Source organism: Suncus etruscus, assembly GCF_024139225.1.
Source record: "Suncus etruscus isolate mSunEtr1 chromosome X unlocalized genomic scaffold, mSunEtr1.pri.cur SUPER_X_unloc_5, whole genome shotgun sequence".
NCBI lineage: Eukaryota > Metazoa > Chordata > Mammalia > Eulipotyphla > Soricidae > Suncus > Suncus etruscus.
The window spans coordinates 555,160-570,159 of NW_026060325.1; the positions used below are offsets into that span (position 1 = coordinate 555,160).

General features: G+C 49.2%; 1 protein-coding gene across 1 annotated transcript in view; it reads left to right on the forward strand.

Annotated features, from left to right (window-relative positions):
• Positions 1 to 1,535: 1,535 nt before the first annotated feature.
• LOC126000645 (granulocyte-macrophage colony-stimulating factor receptor subunit alpha-like) overlaps positions 1,536 to 15,000 on the forward strand; it is a 16,947-nt gene continuing 3,482 nt past the window's right edge. The window contains exons 1-7 of the mRNA XM_049767833.1: positions 1,536 to 1,596; positions 4,592 to 4,755; positions 5,011 to 5,137; positions 7,189 to 7,318; positions 8,749 to 8,921; positions 11,014 to 11,147; positions 13,654 to 13,719. Coding sequence (XP_049623790.1) covers positions 1,536 to 1,596; positions 4,592 to 4,755; positions 5,011 to 5,137; positions 7,189 to 7,318; positions 8,749 to 8,921; positions 11,014 to 11,147; positions 13,654 to 13,719 — 855 coding nt within the window. The remainder of the gene's footprint in view (positions 1,597 to 4,591; positions 4,756 to 5,010; positions 5,138 to 7,188; positions 7,319 to 8,748; positions 8,922 to 11,013; positions 11,148 to 13,653; positions 13,720 to 15,000) is intronic.

A 15,000-nucleotide genomic window follows, 5' to 3' on the forward strand; every position in this document is an offset into this window, starting at 1 on the left:
TCGATAGAGAGAGATAGATTATAGATGATAGATGGATGGATGGATAGATAGATGATAGATAGATAGATAGATAGATAGATAGATAGATAGATAGATAGATAGATGGATAGATAGATAGATGGATGGATGGATGGGTGGATGGGTGGATGGATGGATAGATAGATGGATGGATGAATGGATGATAGATAGATGGATGGACAGATAAGATAGAAAGATGATAGATAGATGGATGGATGGATGGATATATGGATGAATAGGTGGGTGGATGGATGGATAGATGGATGGGTGGGTGGATGGATAGATAGATAAATGGATTGATGGATGGATAGATGGATGGGTGGGTGGATATATGAATGGATTGATAGATGGATGGATGAATGGGTGGGTGGATGGATGGATAGATGGATAGATAGATAGATAGATAGATAGATAGATAGATAGATAGATAGATAGATAGATAGATAGATAGTAGGTAGGTACATGGATAGATGGATGGGTGGATGGATGGATGGATGGATGATAGATAGATAGAAAGAGATAGATGATAGATAGAGAGAGATGATAGATAGATAGATAGATAGATAGATAGATGATAGATAGATGATGGATGGATGGATGATAGATCGATAGAGAGAGATAGATTATAGATGATAGATGGATGGATGGATAGATAGATGATAGATAGATAGATAGATAGATAGATAGATAGATAGATAGATAGATAGATAGATAGATAGATAGATAGATAGATAGATAGATAGATAGATAGATGGATGGATGGATGGGTGGATGGGTGGATGGATGGATAGATAGATGGATGGATGAATGGATGATAGATAGATAGATGGATGTACAGATAAGATAGAAAGATGATAGATGGATGGATGGATGGATATATGGATGAATAGGTGGGTGGATGGATGGATAGATGGATGGGTGGGTGGATGGATAGATAGATAAATGGATTGATGGATGGATAGATGGATGGGTGGGTGGATATATGAATGGATTGATAGATGGATGGATGAATGGGTGGGTGGATGGATGGATAGATAGATGATAGATAGATAGATAGATAGATAGATGGATGGATGGATGGATGGATGATAGATAGATAGATAGATAGATAGGTAGGTAGGTAGGTAGGTAGATGGATAGATGGATGGATGGATGGATGGTTGGATAGATAGAGAGATAGATGATAGATAGATGGATGGACGGATGGGTGGGTGAGCGGGATGGCTCAGTCTCTGGGTCCCGCTCTCAGAGCACAGAGACATCAGGGGGCGTCCGAGACCGTCCCCCCATTTCTCTGTCCCCGGAGGTCAGAGGTCACAGGACCCCGGGAGAAAAGTGGGGTCCTCCCTGTCTGACTCTCTCTCAATCGGTCTCTCCAATCACGTCATGTCTCTCCCTGTCTCTCTCCCCCCACTCCGTCTCTCCATCTCTCTAAATCTCTTTGCAACTCTCTCCATTTCTCTAAATATCTCTCGTTGTCTCTCTCTCATCGTCTCTCTCCAGCTGTGCGTCTCTGCATGGCCGTTCTGCTGACCCTGAGACTGACCGCAGCGTCCACGGTGACCCCGGAATCCTCAGGTCTGTGACCCTGCCTGGACCTTCTGCTGACCCCCCCGATGTTGGGGTCCCCCAGCCCTGACCCTGTTTGTGTGTCTATATATTTGTGTGTCTCCGTTTTTGTGTGTCTGTGTGGTTCCACGGCTGTGTGTCTCCATGGTTGTGTGTCCGTCTGCCCCAGTTTGTGTCTGTGTGTCTCGGTTTCTGTGTGTCCGTCTGAGTGTTGGAGTTTGTGCGTCTTTGTGTCTCAAAGTCTGAGTGTGGTTTGTGTGTCCCAGTGTGTGTATTTCTGCGTGTCTCAGTGTCTGGTTGTTGTTTGTGTGTCTATATATTTGTGTGTCTCAGTTTTTGTGTGTCTGTGTGGTTCCATGGTTGTGTGTCTCCATGTTTGTGTGTCCAACTTTGTGACTGTGTGTCTCAGTTTCTATGTGTTGTGTGTCTCCATGGTCTTGTGTCTCCATGTTTGTGTGTCTGTGTGTCCCAGTTTGTGTCTGTGTGTCTCAGTATCTGTCTGTTCGTTTGAGTGTTGGAGTTTGTGTGTCTGTGTGTCTCAAAGTCTGAGTGTGGTTTGTGTGTCCCAGTTTCTGGTTGTTGTTTGTGTGTCTGAATATTTGTATGTCTCAGTTTTTGCGTGTCTGTGCCTATGGGTGTGTCTGTGTTTGTGTGTCCATGTCCCAACTTTTTTGGCTGTGTGTCTCAGTATCTGTGTGTCCGTCTTAGTGTTGGACTGTGTGTGTTTGTGTCTCAAACTCTGAGTATGGTTTGTGTGTCCAAGTGTCTGTATTTCTGTGTGTCTCAGTGTCTGGTTGTTGTTTGTCTGAATATTTGTGTGTCTCAGTCTCTGTGTGTTGTGTAGCTCCATGGTTGTGTGTCTCCCTGTTTGTGTGTCCAACTTTGTGACTGTGTGTCTCAGTGTCTGTGTGTTGTGTGGCTCCATGGTTGTGTGTCTCCCTGTTTGTGTGTCCAACTTTGTGACTGTGTGTCTCAGTGTCTGTGTGTTGTGTGGCTCCATGGTTGTGTGTCTCCCTGTTTGTGTGTCCAACTTTGTGACTCTGTGTCTCAGTCTCTGTGTGTTGTGTGTCTCTCTGGTTGTGTGTCTCCCTGTTTGTGTGTCCAACTTTGTGACTGTGTGTCTCAGTTTTTCTGTGTTTGTGTGTCTCCATGTTTGTGTGTCCAACTTTGTGTCTGTGCGTCTCAGTTTCTGTGTGTTGTGTGTCTCCATGTTTGTGTGTCCAACTTTGTGACTGTGTGTCTCAGTCTCTGTGTGTTGTGTGTCTCCATAGTTGTGTGTCTGCATGGTTGTGTGTCCAACCCTGTGGCTCTGTGTCTCAGTTTCTGTGTGCTGTGTGTCTCCGTGGTTGTGTGTCTCCCTGCTTGTGTGTCCAACTCTGTGACTGTGTGTCTCAGTCTCTGTGTGTTGTGTGGTTCCGTGGTTGTGTGTCTCCATGTTTGTGTGTCCAACTCTGTGACTGTGTGTCTCTGTGTGTTGTGTAGCTCCATGGTTGTGTGTCTCCCTGTTTGTGTGTCCAACTTTGTGACTGTGTGTCTCAGTGTCTGTGTGTTGTGTGGCTCCATGGTTGTGTGTCTCCCTCTTTGTGTGTCCAACTTTGTGACTCTGTGTCTGTCTCTGTGTGTTGTGTGTCTCCCTGGTTGTGTGTCTCCCTGTTTGTGTGTCGAACTTTGTGACTGTGTGTCTCAGTTTTTCTGTGTTTGTGTGTCTCCATGTTTGTGTGTCCAACTTTGTGTCTGTGCATCTCAGTTTCTGTGTGTTGTGTGTCTCCATGTTTGTGTGTCCAACTTTGTGACTGTGTGTCTCAGTCTGTGTGTTGTGTGTCTCCATGGTTGTGTGTCCAACCCTGTGGCTCTGTGTCTCAGTTTCTGTGTGTTGTGTGTCTCCGTGGTTGTGTGTCCAACCCTGTGACTGTGTGTCTCAGTCTCTGTGTGTTGTGTGACTCCGTGGTTGTGTATCTCCATGGTTGTGTGTCTGTGTGTCCAACTTTGTGACTGTGTCTCAGTCTCTGTGTGTTGTGTGTCTCCATGTTTGTGTGTCCAACTCTGTGACTGTGTGTCTCAGTCTCTGTGTGTTGTGTGTCTCCATGGTTGTGTGTCTGCATGGTTGTGTGTCCAACCCTGTGGCTCTGTGTCTCAGTTTCTGTGTGTTGTGTGTCTCCGTGGTTGTGTCTCCCTGTTTGTGTGTCCAACTCTGTGACTGTGTGTCTCAGTCTCTGTGTGTTGTGTGACTCCATGGTTGTGTATCTCCATGGTTGTGTGTCTGTGTGTCCAACTTTGTGACTGTGTCTCAGTTTCTGTGTGTTGTGTGTCTCCATGTTTGTGCGTCCAACTTTGTGACTGTGTGTCTCAGTTTCTGTGTGTTGTGTGTCTCCGTGCTTGTGTGTCTCGCTGTTTGTGTGTCCAATTTTGTGACTGTGTGTCTCAGTCTCTGTGTGTTGTGTGTCTCCATGGTTGTGTGTCTCCCTGTTTGTGTCTCCAACTCTGTGACTGTGTGTCTCAGCTTCTGTGTGTTGTGTGGCTCCGTGGTTGTGTGTCTCCCTGTTTGTGTGTCGAACTCTGCGACTCTGTGTCTCAGTCTCTGTGTGTTGTGTCTCCCTGGTTGTGTGTCCAATTTTGTGACTGTGTGTCTCGGTTTCTGTGAGTTGTGTGTCTCCATGGTTGTGTGTCCATGTGTCCAACTTTGTGACTGTGTGTCTCAGTCTCTGTGTGTTGTGTGTCTCCCTGTTTGTGTGTCCAATTTTGTGACTGTGTGTCTCGGTTTCTGTGAGTTGTGTGTCTCCATGGTTGTGTGTCCTTGTGTCCAACTCTGTGACTGTGTGTCTCCGTCTCTGTGTGTTGTGTGTCTCTATGGTTGTGTGTCTCCCTGGTTGTGTGTCCAACTCTGCGACTCTGTGTCTCCGTCTCTGTGTGTCCTTCTGACTGCGGGAATTTGCTCGTCTCTCTGCGCTCACGTCTCGCTCCCGGCTCAGCACAGAGCTCGGTGGATTCCAACCGTCTCTTTTAGGGGTCCCCCCGCTCGAACCCCGTACCCTGGAGTCGAACCTCAGCCTGGAGGTGAAATTCGAACCCCGGACCATGAGGCTGTGGTGGGAGTGCGGGGACAACGCGTCGAGACTCGAGAATCTCACCTGCAAGATGGATCACAAATCCGGGCCGGTGATCTTGCCGGTGAGAGAGAAGAAATCTGTCTCTCTATGTCTCTGTCTCTCTGTCTCTCTATCTCTGTCTCTGGGCTGGTTTCGGGGGGCCGCGGGGGTCAGGCCCCTCCCTGTGGGGTGTCGTTGGTATTCCGGGTTCGGGGCCACACCCGGCGGCCGCAGTCGGGACTCGTTTCCGGCCGGCCGGCTTGGGAGGCGCACGTGGGATGCCGGGGATCGAACTCGAGGCGCGGGGGTTTGTCTCTCCGCCTGTGCTCGATTTCAGTACCACGCCCCGGGGGTGTGCGAGTGCCGCTTCCAGCCGGAAACGCTCCACGAGGGGGTGCTGTTCACGGTCAACGGGACCGTCCGGGGCCGGCCCGTCCAGGGCAAGTTTCTCTACGAAAACCCAGGTAAGGGAAAATGGGGTCCATGTGGGATGTCGGGGATCGAACTCGAGTCCTCGCTGTTCTATCGCTCTCTCTCGCTCTCTGGGCCCTGGGTATATTTTTTTATTTGCTATGTTGTGTTAGTTTCTTGGTGTCTATGTCTCTGTGTCTCTGTCTCTCTGTCTCTTTGTGTCTCTGAGTCTGTCACTGTCTCTGTGTCTCTGTCTCTCTATCTGTGTCTCTGTTTTCCTGTTTCTCTTTCTCTGTCTCTCTGTATCTTTGTATCTACCTCTGTCTTTCTGTCTCTCTTTGTCTCTCTACTTTTCTGTCTCCGTCTCTCTCTGTCGCTGTCTCTCTCTGTCTCTCTATCTCTGTCTCTGTTTTCCTGTTTCTCTTTCTCTGTCTCTCTGTATCTATGTCTATCTCTTTTCTCTGTTTCTCTCTGTCTCTCTGACTTCTGTCTCTTTGTCTCTGTCTCTCCATCTCTCTGTTTCTCTATGTCTCAGTGTCTGTCATTATGTCTCTGTCTCTCTATCTCTGTCTCTGTTTTCCTGTTTCTCTTTCTCTGTCTCTCTGTATCTATGTCTATCTCTTTTCTCTGTTTCTCTCTATCTCTCTGACTTCTGTCTCTTTGTCTCTTTGTCTCTGTCTCTCTGTCTCTTTCTCTGTGTCTGTATCTGTCGTTGTGTCTCTGTCTCTCTATCTCTGTCTCTGTTTTTCTGTTTCTCTTTCTCTGTCTCTCTGTATCTTTGTATCTACCTCTGTCTTTCTGTCTCTCTTTGTCTCTCTACTTTTCTGTCTCTGTCTCTCTCTGTCGCTGTCTCTCTCTGTCTCTCTATCTCTGTCTCTGTTTTCCTGTTTCTCTTTCTCTGTCTCTCTGTATCTATGTCTATCTCTTTTCTCTGTTTCTCTGTGTCTCTCTGACTACTGTCTCTTTGTCTCTGTCTCTGTGTCTCTGTCTCTCTATCTCTGTCTCTGTTTTCCTGTTTCTCTTTCTCTGTCTCTCTGTATTTATGTCTATCTCTTTTCTCTGTTTTTCTCTGACTTCTGTCTCTTTGTCTCTGTCTCTCTATCTCTCTGTTTCTTTCTCTGTGTCTCTGTGTCTGTCGTTGTGTCTCTGTCTCTCTATCTGTGTCTCTGTTTTCCTGTTTCTCTTTCTCTGTCTCTCTGTATCTATGTCTATCTCTTTTCCCTGTTCTCTCTGTCTCTCTGACTTCTGTCTCTTTGTCTCTGTCTCTCTGTCTCTTTCTCTGTGTCTCTGTGTCTGTCATTGTCTCTGTCTCTCTGTTTCTGTATTTCTCTGTCTCTCTTTCTATCTATCTCTGTCTTTCTGTCTCTCTATGCCTCTCTCTTTGTCTCTCTACTTTTCTGTCTCTGTCTCTCTGTTGCTGTCTCTCTCTGTCTCTCTATCTCTGTCTCTGTTTTCCTGTTTCTCTTTCTCTGTCTCTCTGTATCCATGTCTATCTCTTTTCTCTGTTCCTCTGTGTCTCTCCCTGTCTTCTGTCTCTTTGTCTCTGTGTCTGCGTCTCTCTGTCTCTATCTCTCTGCCTCTGTCTCTCTGTCACTGTCTCTATTTCTCTGTCTCTTGGTCTATGTCTCCGTCCTTCTATCTCTGCCTGTCTGTGTCTCTGTCTCCATGTCTTTTCTATGTTCCTCTGTGTCTCTCCCTGCCTTCTGTCTCTTTGTCTCTGTGTCTGCGTCTCTCTGTCTCTATCTCTGTCTCTGTCTCTCTGTCTCTGTCGGTCTATGTCTCCATCCTTCTCTCTCTGTCTCTCTGCGTCTCCGTCTCCATGTCTTTTCTTTGTTCCTCTGTGTCTCTCCCTGCCTTCTGTCCCTTTGTCTCTGTGTCTGCGTCTCTCTGTCTCTCTCTGTCTCTGTCTCTCTGTCTATGCGTCCATCCTTCTATCTCTGTCTCTCTGCGTCTCCGTCTCCATGTCCTTTCTTTGTTCCTCTGTGTCTCTCTCTCCCTGCCTTTCGTCTCCTTGTGTCTGTCTCTGTCTCTCTCTCTCTCTCCCCCTCTCTGTCTCTGTCTCTGTGTTTGTCGACCGACTAACGGACGCCCTTTGACCCCCCAGGCGCGGCGCAGTCGGCGGCCGGCAACTTGTCCTGCGTCATCTACGGCGGCCGCTTCCTCAACTGCTCCTGGACCCGCGGCCCCGCCGCCCCCCGCGACGCCCAGTACTTCCTCTTCCTGCGCTTCGCCAAGTGAGTGGCCAGAGACAGGGAGACACAGAGACGGAGAGACACAGAGACGGAGAGACAAGAGACAGAGAGAGACAGAAAGAGACAGAGAAAGAAAGACAGAAAGAGAAAGGAACGAAAGGACAGAGAGGGAGAGAGAGAGAAAGACAGAGAGAAAGACACAGAGACAGAGGGAGACAGAGAAAGACAGAGAGACAGAGAGATGGAGAGACACAGAGACAGGGAGAGACAGAGACGGAGAGAGAAAGGGAGAGAGAGACAGAGAAAGAAAGACAGAGAGAGAGAAAGGAAGGAAGGGACAGAGGGAGAGAGAGAGAAAAGCAGAGAGATGGAGACAGAGGGAGACAGAGACAGAGAGAGACAGAGACAGAGAGAGACAAAGAGAGACAGAGACAGAGAGAGACAGAGACAGAGAGAGACAGAGAGGCAGAGGCAGAGAGAGACAAAGACAGAGAGAGAAAGAGACAGAGAGAGATAGAGAGAGACACAGAGAAAGAGAAAGACAGAGAGAGACAGAGGGAGACAAAGAGACAGAGGGAGATAGAGAGGCAGAGAGACACACAGAGACAGAGAGAAGCAGAGAGAGAAAGAGACAAAGAGAGACAGAAAGGCAGAGGCAGAGAGAGACAAAGACAGAGAGAGATAGAGAGACAGGGAGATACAGAGAAAGAGACAAACAGAGAGAGACAAAGAGACAGAGGGAGATAGAGAGGCAGAGAAACACACAGAGACAGAGAGAAGCGAAGAGAGAGAAAGAGAGACAGAGAGAGACAAAGACAGAGAGAGAAAGAGACAGAGACAGAGAGAGACAGAGAGACACAGAGAAAGAGAAAGACAGAGACAGAGAGAGGCAAAGAGACAGAGGGAGATAGAGAGGCAGAGAGACACACAGAGACAGAGAGAAGCAAAGAGAGAGAGAGAGGCAGAGAGAGACAAAGCCAGAGAGAGAAAGAGACAGAGACAGAGAGAGACAGAGAGACACAGAGAAAGAGAAAGACAGAGACAGAGAGAGGCAAAGAGACAGAGGGAGATAGAGAGGCAGAGACACACACAGATAGAGACAGAGAGAAGCAGAGAAGCGAAAGAGACCAAGAGAGACAGAGAGGCCGAGAGAGAGAGACAAAGCCAGAGAGAGAAAGAGACAGAGACAGAGAGAGATAGAGAGAGACAGTGAAAGAACCCCCCCCCCCGCGCCAGCAGCGTTCAGGGCTTCCTCCTGGCTCTGCGCTCGGGGAGTCACATGTGGGATGCCGGGGATCCAACTCGGGTCTTCGCGTGTTTCAAGGCCATGTTTTCCTTCTGAATATTGGGGCGCGTCCTCCTCCGGCCTCGCTGCCTTGTTTGCCCCAGGTCTGGGGGCCCCTGGGGGTGGGGGTCTTGGTATTTTGGGGGGTTTCCATCCTGGGGAGACGTCTCTGCGGTCTCTGTCTCAGGGCCCGGCTGGAGGTCGAGTGTCCACTCTACGTGCCGGACTCGGGGACGCACCTGGGCTGTCACTTCAGCAACCTGACGGGCTTCCGGACCCCCATGTACTTCCTGGTCAACGGCACCAGCTCGGGCGTCGGGGTTCGCTTCTTCGACGCCATCTTGTCTCTCAAGAGGATCGGTGAGAGACACTCCCCCCTCCCCCAAGCACCCCGTCAGAGACAGAGATGGAGAGAGACACAGAGAAAGAGAAAGACAGAGAAAGAGACAGAGAGAGAAAGAAAGAGACAGAGAGAGACAAAGATAGAGAGAGAAAGAGACAGAGAGATAGAGAGAGACACAGAGAAAGAGAAAGACAGAGAGAGATAGAGAGAGACACAGAGAAAGAGAAAGAGAGAAAGAGACAGAGAGAGACAAAGATAGAGAGAGAAACAGACAGAGAGAGATAGAGAGAGACACAGAGAAAGAGAAAGACAGAGAGAGACAAACACAGAGAGAGAAAGAGACAGAGACAGAGATAGAGAGAGAAAGAGACAGAGAGATAGAGAGAGACACAGAGAAAGAGAAAGACAGAGAGAGACAAAGACAGAGAGAGACAAAGACAGAGAGAGAAAGAGACAGAGAGAGATGGCGAGAGACACAGAGAAAGAGAAAGACAGAGAGAGACAAAGACAGAGAGAGACAAAGAGACAGAGGGAGATAGAGAGACACACAGAGACAGAGAGAAGCAGGGAGAGAAAGAGACAAAGAGAGACACAGAGGCAGAGGCAGAGAAAGACAAAGACAAAGAGAGAAAGAGACAGAGAGAGACACAGAGAAAGAGAAAGACATAGAAAGAGACAGAGAGAGACAAAGAGACAGAGGGAGATAGAGAGACACACAGAGACAGAGAGAAGCAGAGAGAGAAAGAGACAAAGAGAGACAGAAAGGCAGAGGCAGAGAGAGACAAAGACAAAGAGAGAAAGAGACAGAGACAGATAGAGACACAGAGAAAGATAAAGACAGAGAGAGAAAGAGACAGAGGGAGATAGAGAGGCAGAGAGACACACAGAGACAGAGAGAAGCAGTGAGAGAAAGAGACAAAGCGAGACAGAAAGGCAGAGAGAGACAGAGAGAAAGAGGCAGAGATAGAGACACACAGAGAGAGAAAGACAGAGAGAAAGAGACAGAGGGAGATAGAGAGACACACAGAGACAGAGAGAAGCAGGGAGAGAAAGAGACAAAGAAAGACAGAAAGGCAGAGGCAGAGAGAGACAAAGAGAGAAAGATAGAGAGAGACAGGGAGATACAGAGAAAGAGAAACAGAGAGAGACAAAGAGACAGAGGGAGGTAAAGAGGCAGAGAGACACACAAACACAGAGAGAAGCGGAGACAGAAAGAGACAAAGAGAAACAGAGAGGCAGAGGCACAGAGAGACAAAGACAGGGAGAGAAAGAGACACAGAGAGATAGAGACACAGAGAAAGAGAAAGACAGAGAGAGACAAAGACAGAGAGAGAAAGAGACAGAGAGATAGAGAGAGACACAGAGAGAGAAAGACAGACATAGAAGGAGACAGAGAGAGACAAAGAGACAGAGGGAGATAGAGAGGCAGAGAGACACACAGAGACAGAGAGAAGCAGAGAGAGAAAGAGACAAAGAGAGACAGAGAGGCAGAGGCAGAGAGAGACAAAGACAGAGAGAGAAAGAGACAGAGAGAGATAGAGAGAGACACAGAGAAAGAGAAAGACAGAGAGAGACAGAGGGAGAGAAAGAGACAGAGGGAGATAGAGAGGCAGAGAGACACACAGAGACAGAGAGAAGCAGACAGAGAAAGAGACAAAGAGACAGAGGGAGATTAAGAGGCAGAGAGACACAGAGAGACAGAGAGAAGCAGAGAGACAAAGAGAGACAGAGAGAGGCAGAGACAGACAAAGACAGAGAGAGAAAGACACAGAGACACAGAGAGATAGAGAGAGACACGGAGAGACAGAGAAAGAGAAAGACAGAGAGAGAAAGAGACAGAGAGAGGCAAAGAGACAGAGAGGCAGAGAGACACACAGATAGAGGCAGAGAGAAGCGGAGAGCGAAAGAGACAAAGAAAGGCAGAGACACAGAGAGAGACAAAGACAGAGAAAGAGACAGAGAGACACAGAGACACAGAGAAAGAAAAAGACAGAGATAGAGACAGAGAGAGGCCTTTCCTGGTCACTTCTGGACCCCCCTTTCGGGGGTCCACTCTGGTCTCTGAAAGTCGGGGACCCCACCCCCCTTCTCGCCCGGCCCCCCCCGCAGAGATCTACGACCCCCCCGGGAACATCACGGCCAGCTGCAACGACACGCACTGTCTCCTCGGCTGGACCCGGCCCAAGTCCAGGCTGTCCCTGGGCGACCGCCACTTCCAGTACCAGCTCAGGATGCTCAGACAGGTTGGTCTGGCTGGGGGGCAGCCGGACAGGTGTGGGGAAATGGGGGAACAGCTGGACAGATGTGGGAGCAGCTGGATAGGTGTGCAGAAAAGGTGGGGACAGCTGGACAGGTGTGGGGAGCACGGAGGAAACAGCTGGACAGCTGTGGTGAGCAGGTGGGGACAGCTGGACAGGCGTGGGAGCAGCTGGATAGGTGAGCGGAACAGTTGGGAACAGCTGGACAGATGTGGGGGAGCAGATGGGAACAGCTGGACAGGTGTGGGGAGAATATAAAGACAGCTGGACAGGTGTGGGAGCAGCTGGATAGGTGTGCGGAACAGCTGGGAGCAGCAGGACAGATGTGGGGAGCATGTGGGGACAGCTGGACAGGTGTTGGGAGCATGTGGGGACAGCTGGACAGATGTGGGGAGCAGGTGGGGACAGCTGGACAGATGTGGGGAGCAGGTGGGGACAGCTGGACAGATGTGGGGAGCAGGTGGGGACAGCTGGACAGGTGTGCGGAACAGCTGGGAACAGGTGGACAAGTCTGGGGAGCTGGTGGGGACACATGGACAGGTGTGGGGCGCAGGTTGGAACAGCTGGACAGGTGTTGGGAGCAGGTGGGAACAGCTGGACAGGTGTGGGTAGATGGGGGAACAGCTGGACAGGTGTGCAAAATAGGTGGAAACAGCAGGACAAGTGTGGGGTGCAGGTGGGGGCAGTTGGACAGGTGTGGGTAACAGGTGGGAACAGCTGGACAGGTGTGAGGAGCAGATAGGGACAGCTGGACAGTTGTGCGTAACAGGTGGGGGCAGCTGGACAGGTGTGCGGAAGAGGTGGGTACAGCTAGAGAGGTGTGCAGAATAGGTGGGAACAGCTGGACAGCTGTGGGGAGCAGGTGGGGACAGCTGGACAGGTGTGCGGAATAGGTGGGAACAGCTGGACAAGTGTGCAGAACAGGTGGGGACGGCTGGACAGGTGTGTGGAGCAGGTGGGGGCTGCTGGACAGGTGTGGGGTGCACTTGGGACCAGTCTCTGCGTGTCCACCTGTCCACCCATCTCTGTCCATCTGTCTGTCCAACTTTTCATCTGTCTCTTCTCCCCCTCTGTCCATCCTCTTTGTCCATCCATCCATTTGTCCATCTTACAGCCACCTGCCCTCTGTCCATCTCTCCGTCCATTTGTCCATTCACCCATCTGTATGTCCATCCATCCATTCAACCGTCTCTGTCCATCTGTCTGTCCAACTTTTTATCTCTCCATTATCACCTCTGTCCATCCATTGGTCACCCCTTTGTCCATCCATCTATCTGTTCATCCATCTGTCCATCTTACAGCCACTTGCCCCTCTGTCCATCTCTCTGTCCATCTCTTTGTACATTTGTCCATTCACCCATCTGAATGTCTATCTGTCCATCTCTGTCTCTGTCTCTCTGTCCATACATCTCTCACCCGTCTGTCCCCTGTCTGTCCATCTGTCCATCACTGTCCTTCTGTCTGTCCATCCATCTCTCTTTCTGCCCATCTGCCATTCATTTGTCCATCTGTACATCACTGTATGTCCATCTCTCCGCCCATCTGTCATCCCTATGTCAATCTGTCCATCTCTGTCCTTCTGTCTGTCCATCCATCTCTCTCTGCCCATCTGTCATCTGTCTTCCCATCTGTCCATCTCTGTCTGTCCATCCATCTCTCTGCCGATCTGTCATTTGTCTGTCCATCTGTCCATCTCTGTCTGTCTGTCCATCCATCTCTCTGCCTATCTGTCAGCCCATCTGTCCATCTCTGTCTGTCCATCCATCTCTGTCCATCTGTCCATCTCTGTTCTTCTGTCTGTCCATCCATCTCTCTCTGTCTATCTGTCATCTGTCTGCCCATCTGTCCATCTCTGTCTGTCTGTCCATCCATCTCTCTCTGCCCATCTGTCATTTCTCTGTCCCTCTGTCTGTCCATCCATCTCTCTGCCCATCTGTCATCTGTCTATCCATCTGTCCATCTCTGTCTGTCTGTCCATCCATATCTCTCTGTCCATCTCTGTCTGCCCATCTGTCCATCTCTGTCTGCCTGTCCATCCATCTCTCTCTGTCCATCTGTCCATCTCTGTCTGTCTGTCCATCCATCTCTCTCTGTCCATACTGTCTGTCCATCCATCTCTCTCTGCCCATCTGTCATCTATTTGTCCATCTGTCCATTTCTGTCTGTCCACCCATCTCTCTCTCCATCTGTCCATATCTATCTGTCCATCCATCTCCCTCTGTCCATCTGTCCATCTCTGTCTGTCTGTCCATCCATCCCTCTGCCCATCTCTCATCTGTCTGTCTATCTGTCCATCTCTCTCTGTCCATCTGTCCATCTCTGTCCTTCTGTCTGTCCATCCATCACTCTCTGTCCATCTCTCATCTGTCTGTCCATCTGTCCATCTCTGTCTGCCCACGGACCCTGCTCTGTGTAGAAGCAACAATGTTTTAGGGTGCGACCAAGGGGGGGTTCCTCGAACCCACACCTTGGCCCCTGTTGTGTCTTTCAGGGAGAACCCACCGAGGACCCCTTGGTAAGTCCACTGGTCACCCCGAAACACCATCCCCAGATTTCGGTGAGACGGAACCCCACATTGTCCCTGGGACCGTGCCGACGGGGCCCCCTTGCAGTGTAGACGGTAGACAGTTGTCTGCATACGTGTTGTGTGGACGGGAGTTTCTGTGTCAGCCTACATGAAAGTTGCCTGACTCGGGTACCATCTTGGTTTCAGTCTAGACCAAGAGGATGACTCTGATACCAATCCCATTGGGTCCAGTGTAGACCTCAACCCTAGATCTGGCATCATACCCGTCGTATCTAGTATATAAACCAAGATATTGATTTTAATAACACCCCAGTTGTACTTAGTGGAGATCAAGCCATTGACTCGGGTACCATCTTGGTTTCTCCCAGTCTAGACCAAGAGGATGACTCTGATACCAATCCCATTGGGTCCAGTGTAGACCACGACCCTAGATCTGGCATCATACCCATCGTATCTAGTATATAAACCAAGATATTGATTTTAATAACACCCCCGTTTTACTTAGTGGAGACCAAGCCATTGACTCGGGTACCATCTTGGTTTCACCCAGTCTAGACCAAGACGATGACTCTGATTCCAATCCCATTGGGTCCAGTGTAGACAAGGACCCTAGATTTGGTATCATACCCATCTTATCTAGTATATAAACCAAGATATTGATTTTAACAACACCCCCATTGTACTTAGTGAAGACCAAGTCATTGACTCGGGTACCATCTTGGTTTCACCCAGTCTAGACCAAGAGGTTGACCCTGATACCAATCCCATTGGGTCCAGTGTAGACCACGACCCTAGATCTGGCATCATACCCATCGTATCTAGTATATAAACCAAGATATTGATTTTAATAACACCCCTATTTTACTTAGTGGAGGCCAATCCCTTGACTCGGGTACCATCTTGGTTTCACCCAGTCTAGACCAAGAAGATGACTCTGATACCAATCCCATTGGGTCCAGTGTAGACCACGACCCTAGATCTGGCATCATACCCATCGTATCTAGTATATAAACCAAGATATTGATTTTAATAACACCCCCATTTTAATGGAGACCAAGCCATTGACTCGGGTACCATCTTGGTTTCACCCAGTCTAGACCAAGAGGATGACTCTGATACCAATCCCATTGGGTCCAGTGTAGACAAGGACCCTAGATTTGGTATCATACCCATCTTATCTAGTATATAAACCAAGATATTGATTTTAATAACACCCCCATTGTACTTAGTGGAGACCAAGCCATTGACTCGGGTGCCATTTTGTTTCCACCCAGTCTAGACCAAGAGGTTGACTCTGATACCAATTCCATT